The sequence below is a fragment of the Gavialis gangeticus genome, unplaced genomic scaffold, assembly GCF_001723915.1.
Source record: "Gavialis gangeticus isolate Ggan-Ray unplaced genomic scaffold, GavGan_comp1, whole genome shotgun sequence".
In the NCBI taxonomy this organism is placed as follows: domain Eukaryota; kingdom Metazoa; phylum Chordata; order Crocodylia; family Gavialidae; genus Gavialis; species Gavialis gangeticus.
The window spans coordinates 113963391-113982709 of NW_017729031.1; the positions used below are offsets into that span (position 1 = coordinate 113963391).

At 41.2% G+C, this 19319-nt stretch overlaps 2 protein-coding genes across 2 annotated transcripts in view; both read right to left on the bottom strand.

The window, feature by feature from the left end:
• STRADA (STE20-related kinase adaptor alpha) overlaps positions 1-8905 on the bottom strand; it is a 30861-nt gene extending 21956 nt beyond the window's left edge. The window contains exons 1-4 of the mRNA XM_019523606.1: positions 8838-8905; positions 6985-7066; positions 4606-4663; positions 3091-3119 (exon numbers count right to left, since the gene is read on the bottom strand). Coding sequence (XP_019379151.1) covers positions 3091-3119; positions 4606-4663; positions 6985-7020 — 123 coding nt within the window. The 5' untranslated portion in view covers positions 7021-7066; positions 8838-8905. The remainder of the gene's footprint in view (positions 1-3090; positions 3120-4605; positions 4664-6984; positions 7067-8837) is intronic.
• A 4616-nt stretch (positions 8906-13521) lies between these two features.
• CCDC47 (coiled-coil domain containing 47) overlaps positions 13522-19319 on the bottom strand; it is a 41509-nt gene continuing 35711 nt past the window's right edge. Inside the window, exons 10-13 of the mRNA XM_019523613.1 lie at positions 18555-18613; positions 17192-17301; positions 15566-15733; positions 13522-15215 (exon numbers count right to left, since the gene is read on the bottom strand). Coding sequence (XP_019379158.1) covers positions 15135-15215; positions 15566-15733; positions 17192-17301; positions 18555-18613 — 418 coding nt within the window. The 3' untranslated portion in view covers positions 13522-15134. The remainder of the gene's footprint in view (positions 15216-15565; positions 15734-17191; positions 17302-18554; positions 18614-19319) is intronic.

The following is a 19319-nucleotide window of genomic DNA, read 5'->3' on the forward strand; positions in this document are numbered from 1 at the left end:
CTCAGCCTGATACTTGCTGGGTAATTGGATAAACTTGTATCAATGTCTGTCACAAGCAGTCTGTCAAATCTAGAATCTGCTAAAGGAAGTTAACCATTATCTGTATATTTTTTTTAAAAACAATGATAACTATAGTGTTAAAGCAAATGGTGTAATATGATTAGCTGTTGATTATTTGAATCTTGAAAAATTAAAATGGGATTTAAAAAAAATTCTTATCCTAGATGTTTGAGGCACTACTTCAGCAATGAATGCTCCAGAGCAACAGAGCAAGTGTTACTCTTTAGATGCTGCAGAATTACTAATGCCAGAGATGGGAAAGTTTTATTACACCACTGAGTCAATCTCCTGTCCTTGGCCACTAAAATATAAACAAACCTTGGTTCAGTACTGGCATGCAACTTTCCATTCTTCTTCTGAATACAAGTGATTCTAGAGATATCTTGGGTAAGAAGCAGGTGGAGGCTTATCTGGCTCAGGGCATTACAATGCAGTGAGACCTGAGCTAGTTGTGTGTGTCCTCAAGCAGAAGCAACATAACTGTACCCATACAATGCTGTGCCCCAGCTAATTAAGTCTGAAGAGCAGAAGGGCTTTAGTTCAAGTGCACTGCCCTACTAATGCAGCTCTATTACTTCTGGGTCAGGACTAGTGTGTAGACAGCTTCGGTATCTCTGCACAGTGCTGCCCTTAATGTGTAATACACACTCTAAGAGTCAAAAAACCAGGGTTGTGGTCCCAGCCATGTAACTGAACGTGTGACCTTGGGCAAGGCATGCTGTGCCTCATTTTCTCCCAGCTGTAAAACAGGGGTAGTAACCAATCTGTGAGGAGAAGACACAAAGCCTATTGTAAACCTCAGTAAGAGACCCTACAGTATTGTACCAGATCATTCTAATGACATGCAGGGAAATATCAACTAGGATGTCTCAGCCATGATTGGAGGCTAATGATTACAATCTTTTGCTCCAGTTACAAACCTGTCATTTGGCTGTGAATTGAAGGCTGAGACCCATTCTTATCTGCAGACTTCCATTAAAGATTTCTACCAATTCCGATTTGCAGTTATTGCCCTGTTCACTATAATTTTCAGCATTTCCAATCACTCCTGTCAACAGCAGGATTAACAGGAAAGGCATACAGGCAGATGGAAACCTCTAAAGCAGAAAGGCACCACCAAGGAAATGAAAACTGAAGGCTTGAAAAGCAGCATTATTGGAGCAATGACAGCTGGTATGCAATCTGTAAGTGGTTTGCTTTAATAAAAGCCACCCCAGATATGACACAAGCCAACAAAACACATGCAAAAAGATGAAATAAGTTTAATCTATTATTTTCAAGTATATAGCTCAGGCTGTTTCAGTTGAAATGGAAGAAACTATCAGCACCCTTTTAGAAACAGTCTAGTATGTCAGAAAACTTCATTCACCTCTGTAGAAACATTAAGAGTTTGAAAGCTTTAAAAATAACTAGATATTAATGCAAAAGGGACTCTAATGAAATGTTAAACACTGTACAAGAATAAAAATATTAACATGACATTAAACTGAAATGTTAATTTATGAAATACTGCAAAAAAGTTTCCTAAGGTTTTCACACAGGACATATTTTGGTGTACAGTTAAAAGTCATGAAAGCTGGAAGATAAAGCCATGCCTTATTAGCTTTATAAGATGTGATCTTCATTAACAGTTGGAATCTCAGGCTTTCTGTTTAGGATTTAACTTGACTTTCATTTAAGAAAACTATTTTTGAAAGGGGAATTGCTCTGTTATCAATGCCATGAAGAAACCAGAGCTGTGCAACTCCAGTAAGGAGTTGAATTTGCCAAATCAAATTCATTTGGATTACATTTGGGGTTTGTTGCCATAGTAAAACAGAATATTTTGGTACTTGTTGTTTTCACTTAAGTGTCTCATGCTCACTTTTGACTCAAGTTACAATAATTTCCTTTCCCTAAGTAAATACTGCCCTGCTTCCACAGCTACCCAAATAGAAAAGTTATTTTGGTGCTTTTTTTAATGCAAAAAACTTCAGCACCAACACTACAAAGATGTCTAAGTACCCACTAATGTCTTCCATTTAGAGAGACAAATTACGCACAATGGATGCATTTTGTCTCCAGACTAATCTAAACAAAAACTTGCAACAACCTAACAAAAGACATCACTGTAAAACAATGAGTTTAAACTGAGGCTATATCATCTGGAAACACCAAATCCAATATAAACCTGACTTTTATCTGTTTAGTCTGCACAAGTAAAATTGTAGGCACAAGCTAAATTGTTACACAAGTTTGAGCTTAAAGTTATCATTATCAGAATTATCGCTTATTTAATACCAATTTAAAGGCTAAGACAACCTCTGTGGCCAGGACTACAAGAACTAGACCAGTCCAAGCTGTCCTGTTTTGGCTATATCATATGTGTGGTTTGTATTTCATGGCACCACAGAATATTTAATCTTTAAGAATGTGAAACATTCAATGCCAAATGCAGCACCAGTTAAAGGCATGAAACTGGTAATGTGGGCTCTGAAGCACATCAGACAGATAGCAATCACAATGGAATTTTGCAAGGTAAAGCCCGTTTAAAACTGAAGATTATCCAATTCTGTTTTTTGATGCTGGGCCCTCTTTCGGTGAATTGGTAGAAAGTAAAGAAAGGAAATTATAGTCAAAATGTTCAGAAGTAGGTACTAATTTTGAATGTTCAACCTGAAACGCAGCCCCAGTTTTCAAACATTCAGGACACACAGAGCTTCAAATGATTTCAGGTAAATACGAGCTACAGGTGCTTGGTGCTTTTCAGAAACAAATGCAAGACAACTTAAGTGTAGTATACAGAAGCAGTAAACAATTTGAAAACATGAGCTTTGGAGAATAAATTTTAGAATTATGACTGAACCACCACACGCAAGCATTTCAAAACCACACACCAAAATCTGCTTTCCAGGGTGAAACCTGTTTCCACAAATGTAATCTAAATCTATAGATGACATAAATAAGGTAAAAAGAAAAATCAAGCTTCCACAAGGAAATATCTCCATGCAATGAAACACAGCACCACAGCCTGCAAGAAAAATCACTTACTTTTCTCCGAGAGTCACCCAGAGGCTGCTCTGGATTAAAGAAATTAATCGTTCACCATGTTTTCTTCAACAGATATGTAAATAACCCAAAAGTAAGCTTTTGGTACTAGGCACACACAGGTAAACACTCTCAGACAGAAAATTTTAAATTGACAATTAAATTTGCAATGGTAAGTTACAAACTATGAAAAATATCAAGAATGGTACAGGTAGAAATGTAATCAAAAAGCACAGAAATTAAACAGATTCAAACAGCCTCATCATCAGTCATACTTTTTTTTTTTAATTTCTGATCTTTAATCCATTTTTAAAAGATGATGATATGGATGTATTTTCATATCTAGGGGGAAAATTTACTTAAATAATCTCAGAATGTTTAACAACACATACAAGAAAGATGCAGAAAATGGAGAAATATTTTGCAGAATTCCACATCTCCTAAAGTACCAAAAAATCTTATTTGAACCTTCTTAGGCTACTTCTAACAGTGTTGCTAGGCAGCAAGGGGCTTAAGTAAAATGCAGTAGTTCCACTCTCAACCCAAGTACAATTCACATTAAAATCCGATGGAATTACATTATTTATACTAGAGTTAAGAGCTTCTCAGAGGAAGGGTTCTAAATCAGCTTTTTTATACTGTGGCAGATATTTTACAAGTTATTTCTTCTAAGAAGCATTGGTAAGTCAGGAAAAAACAAAAACCCTGGAAATAGTCCAGGCCTCATCATCAGCAAAGATATACTAGCTACAGTCAGGTTCTAAAACAATTTTGGTATCCCTGTAGCTTAACACACTACTGAGCAGTGTAACCAATCTGGTTTTGATGCCTAGAGTTAGCAGGAATATTTTTCAAAAGCTATGCTAAGGACTTCTGTTAAATGGTATTGGTTTGTAACCATGGTGAAAGTGGACACAGCTTAATAACATCTGATACAAAAATGTGTTTCAATGTAGTTACGAAGCCAAACATGGAAAGATCATATCTGTTCAATGTATAAGTAAAATGGATTTTTTCTCCACCCCAGATATCTTCCTTCCATTGCTTACATCACCTACCAGATGGTCTATGATCAGAATTCAGCTGCCAATTGTGATAACGAGGTATGAGGCAGAACAGAACCCAGCTCATTGTGTGGCAGCTCTGCTGGGAAGTCGTAAGGTTGTTTTAACATTTGCTTTTGCTTGCAAATTTAACAAGTTGCAAGTAACTTTTTCAGGCTCAAAATCTGCACTTAACATAGAGAACAGGTTATTCAGACAATGTTATGAAACATGAACTGAAAGGCCCAGAGACCTGCACTACAACAGGCTGTAAATCAACTCCTGTACATAATATGACAAATTATTTCCTTCTAAATTCACTTTTGTGAGCCAATCTGAAAATTTAGTACTACCAATTGATCTGTTCATTTATGTGGCAGTTGGACATTAATTTACACCAGATAGGTACCTTCATGTTCAAAACAAACAAGATTTCTATTGAAGGATCTAAAAAACAAAACAAAACAGTACTTACCTCCAAACAACTCCAACTCTCTTAAGCCTTCAACAATGAACTTTTCGGACACCCACCTCTAAAGAAGAAAACCCCAAAGCCAGTTAATTATTTTCTCTAGATACATTCAACAGCTTTTTTTTTCAATATCACTCAAGACAGAATTATACCAATGACTTTTAACTATTCTAACACTTGCACAGTACAGAGGAGCTCATCGATCACTTGAGATATCCCCCTCCAATCTGCCATAACCAACTACTTCTGTTTCAAATGGCAAACATTCCCATATCTGTATAATGGCATACACCCACAGGCAGCACACAACCAACTTCTGCATAATGTAGATTCCAGAGCAGTTAGTACAGGAAAAACTTTGTTAGTTCAATATCAGATAGTTTAAAGTATTGGATCCTTCAAAGCTACTGTCACTCACAGCTGAAAAGATATGTTTTTGTACACTTTATGATATAGAAAATTTGAAATATGGCTATCTTGTCATTTGAAGCCATTTTCTGGTCCCTTGGACCATAAACGCTTGGAAACAGTTTGGTGGGATTGGGGCAGTTTGGCATGATCAGGGGTTAGCGCCAGCGGGTCTGCTGGGGGAGAGGGAGGAGGACAGTTTGGTGGAATTGGGGATGGCAGATTTGCAGATGGTGCTGGCACTTAGACTGACCTAGAGAAAAAATGTCCCTCAATCATTGCTGTTGTTTTACAATTGGAACTCCTTGGGCTGCATACCATAAAATATGCTTAATTAGTCACTGGGATAGTGCCTCAGTTATTATCTGTTACTAATGTCTGCATGCAGGTGAACAAAGTCTGTATGTACTGACAGTAATTTGGATAATTTGAACCCTTTTATACTGACTTTGAAATGTTTTGGTCCCCTGCATTTCAAATTCATGAGGTTCAAGATACTCTGCAGGATTTAAATTCCTTACTCCCTGCAAAGATGAGGGTCTATGAAGTAGCCAGAGGTATACAGAGCTGCAGAAAAGTTGAGCAGGACTCCTGAGTGTTCCATCTCTTTCCTGCTGTTTTATTTCAAAAGGCATCACTTTTTGATCAACTGTGATGGACCACTTGTGGCGCTCCAGCAGAGTAGAGAAACAGTGTCCTTCAGAACACCAGCCACAGCAAACAGCTCATCCTTAATTCAGCAACCCACTGTGAATTAAGTGGGTTTTGAATTACTTGGCTACAAAAGATTCAGATTTTACTGTACCTTCATATCACTCAATCAGGAAGCTCTACACTAGCAAATAAGGCCAAATACACTCTTAGGCTAAAAAACATGCTATACTTCATACTCCTACTCTTGCAAAACATTCTAGTGCTCATAAACGTTATGATGTGTTTAGATGCCGACTGCCTTGAAGAGGTCTATTTTTATCAGTTAAACTAAATATTAAAAGTACACATGCTAATGAAGCGTTAGCTTCTTCCAAAAGAACATTTTTAAACAATGTTTAAAACTCAGGGTAGCAGTTAGACTGATGGGTACATTGCTCTGATCTTTCAGTTCAACTCCATAAAGGTTAAAAAAAATTAAATTCATATTTAAGATGCAGTTCCCTACCTGCAGTATTGGTGTTTTATATTAAAAAATACATTAAGTAATTTTCCATGTAATTTATTTTCAAGTTTTAATTTTGTTTTATATGCTGCCTGATTTTTAAGCACTAGAACAAAGCTGTATTGTTCCAACCATTAAAAAAGGAACATTTAAGTTAAATATAAAACTTCTATATGAATTTTAAGTTTAGAACAATAGCCAAAATATATGCGCTAAGACCAACCAAAAGCATGTTTTCAAAGAGAAAAGAAGTGGAAGACTAATATTTCTGCAATTTTTCTCAATTATAAGGGATTATAAAGCCACAACTGTACAACAGCAAAAACAGTATAACTTCATTATAACAAACTGCCATGGACTCAAAAGAAGAATTCATTAAGAGGGTGTCTGCTATAATAAAGTTAATGAAAAAAATTGGTTCTTGCTGTTGGGATTGTTAAAGGGAGGATTTGCTATAAACATGGTTCCTTGTAATAAGATTCTACTGAATGACCAATACTTGAAGAGAATGAATGCTTATTATCATATTATACAAGCACATTATAAGCACATACAGTACCTTGCTCAGAGATCAATAGATTCTAGAAGTACTTTCTCCCTCTGCAAGTAGGCACTTGCAAAAATAAACTTAAAAATCTAGCTTTCTGGTTATAAGTTTCAGGTAATAAGAACACTGAAGGCCTTGTGTCCAAATGGCACTCAAGTCAATAGGGCTCAATCTCAGGCCCCATTCCTGCAACCATTTCGTGTATGGAAGTGAACAATTTATATAAATGCAGTGCTATTTGGAATAAAACTAGAAGGCATATAACACTCACCCTAATTCGTTCTGGTTTACTTACAAGAAAAGACATGGAATCCAGATTTGTAATACTCCAAATTTGTGAAATTAAAAATGTCCTGAAAACAGGAAAAAGAGAAAAGTTATTTCAGGAGGACTTGGGGGGAGGTGGGGGGAAATGTATCACCTTCACTTTGAATCTTTGCAGTGCAATAGAGGTGTGAAACATGAGACCTGCCAGAGAAACCCTAGTGGCTCACCATAGCTCTCTATGACAACCACTTTATTAAAAGGATGGAAAAACATGTTGAGCAACTCCTGTATCTGCAATGCACACCAAATCACGGTAACTGAGTCTATGGTCCAGTTTCTCTACTTGCAAAGATGCTGAGGACTTGCATCTGGATCAGGGCAGATCCCATTTGTGGAAGTCCCCCATTTGGAACCATAACTTGCAAGTGGCCCTCAAAAGTCTGAGTTGCACATCCCTGCAGCTTGAATTACTACTCCATTCACATCTCCAGATATACCTAGGACACTCTTACCAGTTGTTGGAAAATTAAAACTTAGTTGTTTCAGGTGAATTTGTTTTCAACATGTAGCAGCAAATTTTGAAAAACAGTATTTATGAACCTAAACAACCTATCAAACATCTTCTATCACACAGTGATTACCATGCAATGTGCAGACTGATACCCAGCAAGTTCATCAGGGAAAGGATGTTCATTGCGTGTCTGCACAGTACCTAGCACAGCGGTTCTCAACCTTTTTAAAATCAAGGTACCCCTTGTTAGACCCAAGGCCCCTTTGGAAGTGCCAACAATGTAGCTTTCACTTGGTTTTTGACTACCGAGAAATAATAGGACAATTTTGCTATTACATGAACTCAGAAAGACCTCAACAGATCAGAATGTCTCTGACGCTAAAGAAGCCTATTTGAAAATACTTGGGTTTATGTGGTGAATCATGTGTTAGGTCCGCAAACACTTACAGGTGCTAATACTGTGCATCACCCTTAAAAGGATCCTGCAGCATCCTAGGGTGCCACAGTTCCCTGGCTGCACATTGCTGACCTAGCATTACAGGCTTGAGCCAGGTCCAGCCCTACAAACCTTCAGTAATCGTGTCTTTAAACCGTGGGGTCTCACTCGATAGACTCAAGGCAGCCCTCAAAAAATGCCAATGTTGTTTTCGCTCTTTTCTTGCCTACAGAAAAAGAAGAGAGCAGCTTTTCCATTGCAAAGAACTCAGAAAGACCCCTCAGAGATGTGAAAGTTTATCTGGTGAATCAGGTTTGAGACACCAACTGCCCTCGACAGGCAACTGGTAGCGGGTGCACTGGGGTGCTCATGCCCCCCCCTCCCCCAACAGGGCCAGTGCCCCCCGCAGCCTGGACGGCTGATGCTGATGCCTTGGGAAGGGCCGGTGGGACTCCCCGACAACACCACCGACAGCTTCCACGGGTGCTTGCCACCCAGCCTGTCAGTGGCTTCTGCAGGTCCCCCGCAGATTCAGGAGGTGCCGTAGCCCAGAGGATCTCCCGGCCCCGCAGGGGGCCTGGCTCCTAGTCGAGAAGCGCTGCTCTGACCCCCTGGCAGCACGACGGGGCACAGCCATTTGGAAGGCGGTGGCGGGCGGGAAATGAGAGCACTGCGCGGAAAGCCCGCCGTACTACTCGGGCACGACCCGGGGCTCCTGTCGCTTCCCACGGGGGGGCGCTGCCGCCAGCGCGGCTGGGCCGGGGACACGGGCCGTTCCCGGCTCCCAGCGAGGGGGGCGCACGCAAGGTTGCGGAGAAGCGGCCGCGAGGGCCGGCGCCGCCACCGCTCCGGGCCTGGGCGGGGAGTGGGGCAGGGCCCAGCCACGAGGAGCCCCGGCGCGCGGACTCACTCGCTCGCTCCTCAGGCTCCAGGCGCCGGTTCCCGGGACGCGGCAGCACTTCGTAGGCGGCGTGATGACGCCACCACGCGACGCGTGCGTGACGGCCGCGGTGACCTCTGCGCGGGGCGGGGTTGGCCGCGAGGCTCAGCGGGTCTGAAATAGGAAACGACCGCGTGGGAAACACCGCCTTTGCGGAAAGCTTGCGGTGCGCTGGAAAAACCCGGAAATGCACGTGCGATCAAGTCGTCTTTATTTCACGTTGCTCGCTTGGACTCGCCCGTGGGCGACAACTGGATCATCAACGTTGAAATGTGACTTTGAAGTCTCAGGCCAGCAGAGACACACCCCCCCCCCCCATGACGGACGAAGGGGGGCTGCACCCAAAACCTTGCCAAAAATTTGTTTCCCCTCCCACCGACTCAGTTGGTCTAATAAAAGAGATCACATCTACTCCAAGACCCTGGCCTACCTGTGTCCTTAGACCAACACAGCTATGACCAAAAACCCAGTCTTTATTTTGAAGACATACAAAAAACTAGAACTCTTGGTTCCAAAATGATACCTGTTATTAGACCAACTGGGAAATCGCAAGAAAATGGGCCTTTTCTGCAAGCTTTCGGGATCAAAGTCCCTTCGTGATGAGAGCGAGCCGGGAGCAAGCCCAAACGTCAGTTAAGACGTCCAGAGAGTGAGGTGGGTGATGCATGCACTGCATCAACGAGCTGCCTCAAAATTATTGTGCATTTTGAACGTTTGTACTATTATTGATTGCATGTTGTACAAGAGTTGAAACTATTGTACAAACATGATAATTATCATATACCTGGCAACACTGGTCTCCGCTGGGGGGAGTTTGCAGGCCAGGCAGGTGCTGTTTAACGTGAGCAAAGGGAGCCCGGAGGAGAGTAACAGCACATCCCGGGCCTGAGCCAGACAGCCCCCGGGGCCCAGAGGATCTCCCAGCTACACGGGGCCTGGGGCCTGGTCAGTAAGCGCTGCTCTGACCCTGAGCTAGACAGCCCCCGGGGGCAGTTTTGCCATCCTGAATTCTCCTGCCGGCTGTGGTTGTGTCAAGTCTCACACCTTTCTCTCAGAGCAGCCAGGGGCACCTCAGTCATCACAAAGCACATAAACAGCAGGCAATTTTACACCATTACAGTGATTTCCATTGAAGGACCTCAAAGCAGCATTTAAAACTTCAGTTACCTTCTTCACTGGTTTAATTCAGGCTTAAATAGGAGCTCAGCATCATAATGGTCATGCCAAGGCAAAGTTCAGTAACATGTTCAGGTCAAACAGGCCGTGCCCAAGGCCAGAACCTGCATCACTAGTAACAGTCCATCACTAAAAATCTCCCCGTTATATTGGACAGCTTCATAAAGGGCTGCACCTTTCCTCTAAAAGTCCTAGAGCAGTGGTTCTCAAACTTTTTTTTTCGCAGACCACTTGAAAATTGTTGAGGATCTCAGCTAAACTTTTTTTTGTTCTACAAATCAGAGCACGCAACTCATATTTTAATATCTGTTCTCTTACAAGTACAGATATTCTCGATTGTTCTGCAACCTTTCTGCAGACCAGCCGAATGGAGCTCGTGGACCAGCGGTGGCCCCCAGACCACAGTTTGAGAACCTCTGTCCTAGAGGATGCACGAGTCAGTATAAGAGGCAAGGACTGCAGTGGGTGGCATGTTTTATTTGACCAGCTGCATGGCTGGGGTATGCTTACACAAGCTTTCGAATGCAATGCAATTCTGCTGAATGCAGATCTGATCCAATGATGAATGCAATGCATCCAGCAGCTTTTCTAAGTCCACATGTGGCTGGTCCAATAAAAAGGTATCAGTCACAATAATCCTTGCCACTCACAATTCCTAGACCATCATGGCTGCATTATTCCAACACTACCAACTCAACACAAAGCATGTTAGAGGAAAAGAAAAATGGGAAAGCCAGCTCAGCAATGCAAATGTAGAGCTTTGTAATGGAAGATAACGGCATGCGATTCACAAGCCATCAACTTACTATAGCTCTGTCCTCCAAGTACGGGTTTAGTACATTAGAGAAATGCTCTCAGTCCCTAGGGTAATGTGAGGAACCTCCCCAAGATTTTATAAGCATTCAGTAGGTCAAATAATAGTATTTGGTTTCACACCTTAGTTGCAAACAGTTCAATTCCTTTAGTACAACAGTTGGCATCTCAGTTGTTACAGGGTATAAAAATAGAGTCAGCTGTTAATCTTAAACAAGTTTGAGCAGGACTCAGTCACATAGCATTTTTAATATTGTTGGTAGTAAGATCATCTCTCGCTGATGTTATTAATGGAAAAAAACTAATTTCAGATCAAATATCATTTTTCTACACTGTTCTTGCAATCAGACTTATGTAAGTTTATCAGAAAGGCATAGTCTGCAGACTTACACTTCCAGAAGTAGCTAAGAACTACTATTCCTACAAGGAAGAATGGTCCAAGGCAGTCAATGGTTCCACAGCTATGCCAGAATAAATGATGTTGCCTCACACAGTTGAGATGGATGTTGAAAATATACCAGAATTCCAAAAGCTAAGAAACCAAATCTTTCGCTTTGCTGTCCATTCACAGAAGAGGCCACCTGCCATGGACTTGGAAACTAAAACACATAAAGAGGCTATGTAACACACCAAGAAATGCAGATAAGTTCATACAGCTTCTGATGTCTTGTTTGTTGGAGGGGAAGGGTTTGGGGGGTGGGGAATGGAATCTCTTCTCTCCATTTCTTTTTCCTCTATAGATAAGGAAAATTGTGCCTGGATGTGGAGGGAACAGACCCATGGATTCAGGGGCATAGATCAATCTTGGAAAAATGAATGGGACTTTACATGGGTGACAGGGATAGATACTGATAGAATTAAAGGTGGAGTCAAATTTTCACTGAGATTCATCTCCTGACTCTTGCATCGAAGTTCTCAGTTGTGAGCCCAAAGATCAGTTTCATAGTGGCAGGAAGCTCTCAACTTTAACTGAACCCAAAAGCTTCTCTGAAACCCAACACTGTCCTACAGTTGAAATGCTCCAACACTTTTAAATTGAATGAATTTGGAAGACTGGAGTATTGGCTTATGCTATTTTTTTTGTTTAAGTATTCTGTTCTATTGCCAAACTACTCTTAAAATTCTGAAAATCTCTGCAAGGCATGCAAGAAGTGTTAATTATTCTCCACCCCCATTAATATTTTAATACTGAAATGGAAGATAAACAAATAAATAATGAGCCTCCATTGTGACTCATCTTTCACCTAGAAATATTAATACTTTGTTGTGAGATTTTAGCACTGTTAGCTATCTGAGAATGGGCTGTTAACTTACACCAGGGTGGGCAATTGTTTTGGCTGGCAAACCACTTAACTAGTTTTACTGAGATGTGGAGGGCCACACACACAAAATCTTTCACAAGATATTTTAACAAATTATAGATAAAAACCCATATGGCTAAAAATAAAACATCTACTATAACATATTTTAATTTTATTCAACAATATTTTTATCCTGATTTATGCTTTTTGAGCAGTGCATATAGAGATGATTGCATGATAGCTCAAAATAAAGTCTTACCCTTGTATATGGGGTGTGGAGGTGGAGGGGGTGAGTGTGTGGGGTACTCACGTGTTGGGTCCCGAAAGCCAGCCAGCCAGCCAGGAATGAAGGGAGGGATGGTGAGACAGGGGACACATGCAGCAGAGCTTGCCCAGGCAGTGCAGTCCACCTCCCCCCCACATCCAGCCCACAGTACTCTGCATGGGGCAAGCTTTGCCCTGTCCCACCGAGGGCACTGTGCCAGCATACATAGCTTCCTGGTAGGGCTGTTCCTGGTGCAGCTGCCCAGTTTCTCTTCCTCCTTTTTGCCCCTGCTGCACCACTCCAGGCAGCAGGTAGTGCAGGGAACTGGTGGTGGCCACGGCAGTTCTGCCGGTGGCCCCAGTCACCCCAGCTGCATGCAGCCAGCTCCTGGCCCCAGTGCACAGGGCTCCAACTCCCAGCCACCTACCCACTCTGCCTGCCCTGCACAATGAGCAGCCACCTGCAGGTGACTGAGTGAAAGCAGCCCCACCAGGAAGCTGTGCACACTGGTCAGGGCTATAGGGCTATCAGCAGGTATGGGGCAGGGGCAGGTGCAGGCTGGACCACAGCACAGGATGCCCTGGGTGGGAACAGGCAGAGCTCAGCCCCATGCGGTACGCCACAGGGCATGGGTCAGATGCAATCAACTAGCAGACCAGATCTGGCCCACAGGCTATATTTTGACCACTCCTGACTTATGCTCTGTATTCTAGAATCCCATTTTCCTCTACCTCTAAACACAGATGAATAGGAAATGTTCCTTAAAAGAAAGAGCTGACATCTAGTGTTGGGACAGTGACATTTCATCTATACCAAGTGAGGATTATGAAATCATTTGAAACAAGTTGGCTCTCTTCTTACTAAGAGAGAATGATAATCATATGGCAATTTCCATCCCCAATGAGATGCACTCCTATGTTGCTAGGCTGACAAACACAACAATTTCTGTTAGAAGGTAATACTCTTGCAACACAAAGAAGTTAGGCTGGAGAAGAGTGGAAAAAAAAATACAACTATAGCAAGTTGTTTTAATAATGATTTTTTTTTTTTTAAATGCAAGGGCTGTAATACGAGATGGTGAAAAGGAATGAGTCCAAAGTCAAGGCAGTTGGAATGTTTCAGTTATATTTTACTCTCCATAGGTAGTTCATATGAATGTTCATATTACAAAATTAGCTGCCATGGCCCAAAAGTTTATGGGACTTCAAGAAAGCTTTCCATTTATTGAAAAGAGCACAAATTAATGGTATTTTCTTTAAAAGAACTTTGTGAAATACTATATTAAATCTCATTCTTCAAAGCTAAGTAATGCTAAAATAGTTAAATTCCACATAAATCTTATGTTAATTTTTGGCTTAAATTATTTTTCACCAATTATTATAAAATTAATATATTTGCATGTATCATATTACAGATTTCTGCATTCAGATTAGTGTGAAGAAGCGTCTCATGCTGCAACAAAAAGTCTTTTAGCACATGCTGTTTCAACAGCAAGTCATTGTTATTGCCTCAGAACAAGTTTTGCACATAAAGCATTAAACAAGAAATGCAAAAGACAAAGATTATCCCCTCACAAAACTAGAAAGTGTCCCTTACAAGCAACAATAAAATGCCTTCTAGATAGGAAGCATTTATAAAATGCAAAAGCTTCGACAGACAGCTACGTGCTTGCACAGGTGTGTCTATTCCCCCCAACCAATCTGAAAATACAGAAGTAAACAGCCTTTTCAACAGATGAAAAAGATGCTCATCTTCTATAGAGTTTTTCCTGGCTTGGTAGAAGGGGAAATTGCACAGATATTTCACTGAGAATCTAGCTTCTGGGTGAACATTAAATAGGCAGCAGCTGCTCAGACCAGGAGGAAAATACTTAAGAAGTGACTTTGTAAAGTTTAAAATATTTACGAAAATCTAAATGAAGCTGTCAGCTCACCATGCACTCACTTCATAAGAAACACACTTACAAGTACAGAATTCACATTGTATTAAGCTTGCAGCATTCAGAACTACAAGAAAGAAACAGTGCTCCTGTATGCCATTCCCTGATACATAACGGATGTACAGCTTTTGTCTATGCCAATCAAGCCTACAGATTATGAAATACTGTTTCAGTGCCTTTTGTTTGTCAAAAAATGATTTTTCTAAAACTATGCTTGGTTTATATCCCTGAAATATTCATACCATATATAGGCTCTAAGTTTTGCACCTTTTTAAGTAAGCTTGATGCAGGCAAGCATATAAATACACACTAAACAATGTTTACTGTGCAATTTACTAGTCATATGGGGATCTATGTTTTCCTCACCCTAAACTTAAAAGAAAACTGCCCCCCACCTCTAAATAGAAACAAAGTCTAATAATCAAAGCACTGATATGTTACGCTGGCACAAATGACTAGTTTTACAATCTTTGCTTTTTTTGTTTTGTTTTGTTTTTTTTAACTAAACCCAGAACAATCGCAAAAAGTTCAAGGGATATTGCAAGTTATTATTATTATTTTTTAAAACAGATAGAAGTGGCAAACCAATTCAACCATCTGACAGAAAACTGCAGACAGAAAACCCTCTATATACATCTGTATGTGGCTGTGATACCCAGATTTTTAATTAATGCTGATGCAAGATTTTTCTCTTTTAATGGCTAGTAGCTTTTGAAAATTATGAAGTTATCTAGTTCCTTGTACGCTGTGAATTAAAGTTCCCCAGACTGGATTCACATGGCTTTCACTTTGATTTGCTTCATCTTCATCTGTTTCTTCTCAAGCTTCTTCTGCTCACGCCGCAAGGCAGCTTCCTATATAGGAAAGGATACAGAGGCTTGAATAAACATCCATATCCCCACTAAAGGAGCAAGCTGAGCTTCTGAAAAGATCAAGATAGCTGGGCAAACTCGGATGCTGTTCTCAGGGTGCAGTCTCTTCTATACAACAAACAAGGCTAACAGGAGGATACAAACCCACTCTGGGAGACAAGTTAATAAATAATTAGCAAATGAATAACAAAAATCTGTCTCCATGCCCAAATTATATCTTTAGGCTAACCAGAGAGCACATGCAGATTCTGGGAACCTAACAAGCAAGCCTGGTAACAACTGGAAGAAAATAGGTGTCAGTGTCTTTAACAGTTCAAAAAAATCCATTTTACCTCCAGGCGACGCTGCTTTTCTGGATCCTCCTCGTTCATGATTCGCTCCTTTTCGGCCCGTTTCTTCTCCTCCCGGCGGGACTGGGCAGCCTCCTGCCTTTGCACATGAGTCAATTTAAGGAAATTCTCTTCTACTCGGGCCCTGTTCTTATCAGCTTTCTGTTTACCCTTTTCACCAGAAGACAAACAAAACAATACTTAGAAATGTTTGGTACTTCAGATAATTTTCCAGTAAGGAAGGAGGGTCTGAAATAGCTACAAAGCCTCAAAATTCCTCAATTTAAATGACAGTTTTACTCTGAAAACTTCTCAAAATGACACCTTGAGATTTTTACATATCATCTTCAGATAAAACCTTCTTAGTGCACAGGTAAAGAGATTTTTCACTCTTATGTCAGCTTCATAAACTTAGATCAGAATCCAAATCAAACCATGTTCCTCCTTTATCATAATCAGCAACAAATGTTTTACAAGTGAAATTAGGCCCACAACAAAATATACAGAACCACTGCAGAAGTATACGGCAGAAACATCCATCTCCATTTTATACAAGGAGGAGGAGCACCCTGTTTTATCTTCTGCCATTTGAAAGACAGAAGATTCAGGAATAGGATTAGATTCTGCAGAGACTTACACAGGTTTATTTACATGCACTAGGAATAGTTTTGCTAAATTTCATGATTTTGTTTTAAAATGCATTAAAATCAAGCACAGAAGTGTTTGGGGATTGGGATTATTCTATTTAACGGGTAGCATTTCAGGAAAGAGCTCTCTCTCTCGCTTTCTCTCAAGTACATGAGCAAAATGGATTCAATTTACCTTTAGTTAGTGTTTACAGAATAACAATAAAACATTAACACTAAAGAATTTGGTGATAGACATGAAAGACATTTTTCAGTTCGAAGGCAGAAACTTTACATTTGATGTCATCCTGCCACTGAAATATTGCCATCAATCAAGTAGTGAGAAACATGTCAAATTGCTTAACTGCACACAGCAGCATTTTAGGATAGAAAGTATAAAAGCTCCTTTTTATTAGATTGGTCCAGGGTTTTCCAACTCATTTTGTGTCGTGGGCTGGATCCAGCCAAGGGCAGAAGATGGTTCCAGCCCAGTACATGCAACAGTTCCAGCTCTGACCCATACCACAGCAGCTGCTCTAGCTCTGGGCCTTGACACAGCTCCAGCATGAGGCAATAGCTGAGAAGATAGGCCTGTGGCAGTGGCAATAGGTGAAACTGCTGAATGACAACCCAAGCAGTATTAACCCTTGCTAGCCCTCCTACATCTGATCACCATGTCCACCAGGCCCAAGGGCCCTGGATTTTGAAGCAGGCTACTCCCCACACTTTCCAGTGGCCCACTGGTAGCCCTGCAGGTTGAACAGAGTAGTACTGCATGCTGGATCTGGCCTGTGAGCTGTATGTTTGACACTCCTGCTCTAAAAAGGAAATTAAGAATACCAAATATCAAGTATGACCCCATATTAAAATAAAGCACAATATAACTGTAATAGTTCCATTTCAAATGTAAGGCTCCTAACCTTACAAAATTTACCATGGCATCTTTTATTTTAATCAGTTTTATACCTTATGTGAAAGTAACAGACAGCAGCATATAACTTACTTCTCTGTTTAGACGGAACTTTTTTGCTTTGTCGATAGAGTAAATAACCATATTCATCAGAGGCAGCAAAGCCTCCATATCCTTTGGGGAAGTGTTGCCTGAACCAGGCACTGAAAAGCAAAAACATTTTCTCCAGATTAATTCAAAAGTGTTGGCAAGGCTTCTGCTACTTAATTAGCATGTTCTTTACACATTTGCATCAGCAGGCTGAGCAACCTGCAAGAAAGATGCACTAATTCTCCTCTAAAAAGGAACTATCTAACAGAACAAGATGTTTACTTTAAAGTAGAGATTAAATTCAGATGATCACAGGCACTATTTCTATCTTATGTTCCATTAATACTGAATACTGGTAGGGTGCACATTTTCAAATGGGTATCAAATTCCTGCTTTGATGAGTGCAGAATAGAAATTAAAGGCCAAGTTTTGCCCACCACTCCCAGCGAAGTCAACTGTAGTGCACAGGCACCAAAAGGAAGCATTTAGTCTTTGTTGAATGAATACAAACTAAAATCCCATGTAGTTTGTGTTGCTTAATTTAAAAGGGGTTAATCACGCAGATGTGCATATACTTAGTACAGGCTGCAAAACATGGTACCACCTGCTTGTCTTTACTGCCACAATGCTCCTCAATGCTGCCTGCAGATGACCACTGTGAGACTGATCCATTCAGGCTTTGACTTGTGTTTTTTGGTAATTTCAGGATTAAGTGCTACTTCTGCTGGTGCCTGATCTGGATATCTGCTTATAAGGAGGGGACAGAAAACTAAGAACTCATTCCAGACAAGCCACAGAACTTCCATTGACTGTAACAACTATTGGTCAGGATCTACTTAAATTCATGATTCTGCAAAAACCACAAAATCCGCAATTGTCCGTGAAACCAACAAAAATAAAATGCTGGCTCCCCAGTGGTCATTGCTGCCTCTCAGTCTTCCTGGGGAGGGAAGGTGCTGGCTTGTGGGGAGGAAAGAAGGGCATCCAGCAGCCAAGATGGCGGCTACCCCCTTCCCCGGTCTTGGGGCCTCTCCGCCAATCAGAAGCAAGAGGTGGGGCTGCCAGGAAATGCTCATGAATTCAGCTCTTCATGCCGCAGACAAGCTATGAAAACTCCTTTGTCTGGCTGTAAATTAAGTAGGTCCCTAGTCATTGGGCCTAGATTAGAAGAAGCAAGACACCATATAGCCCATTACCAATACTGGAATCCACTCAGGTCCTAATGTAGAATACCGCACTTAGTTTACTTTTTACTTTATTTTTCTACAATGAATTTTAAATTCCCAGCCATCCTGTTTGTCTCAAAGGTGGCATAGCTTGGTCATTATCAGATTTGCACAGATAAGGTATCAGAAAAATCTCTTACCATTGAATGTAAACAACAGTGTCTTTTTAGTGTCGGGCAGTTTTAAAGGCTGACCCTCCCTGGTTAAAAGAAAGGAAAGAAAGGAATGCCCAGAATAAGTAAACAGGATACAAACATAAGAAACAGACGACACGCCTGACTACTCCAAAACCAACTGACATTTGCAAACTAGTAACATAAAAGTGATTTCCCCCCACCTTCTAATTTACTAGGGTTACCATATGTCCCAAGTTCTCTTTTTGGGTCCTTCCATCTGCATCTGGGCATTTTTTTTTTAAATAGGAACAAATGTCTGGGATTTTGCTGTACTCATCATCAAAGTTTTCCCCGGCACTTTCTGGTTTGCCTGACCAAGGGGCTGTTTGGGACTGGGGAACGAGAGGAGGGACAATTGAAGGCAGGGGACATCACGTGTGCCTGAACACCCACACACATACATGCAGCTGGATGCAGGTAAGTCTATGGAGAGCAGGGGTTAGAGGGCCAGGGTTTGGGGGCACAGTGTGTGTGGTTGGGGTCAACCTGTATGTGGATGTAAGGAGGGGGTGGAATGGGGCAGGGGGTGAGATAGGGGCAAAGAAACCTCAAGCATGAATTTGAAAGGAGTATCATGCTTGCAGCTCTATGGTCTTTGGGTTAAGGCAGAGCTTGGGAAATCCACCCCGACTGGGCAGTACAGAATGGAGAAGAGCAAAAAAGAAAAGCTTGCTGTGATTGTAACAAGATCGTACATGAAGGTCAAAGCCACCATCTTAAGAAACAGGC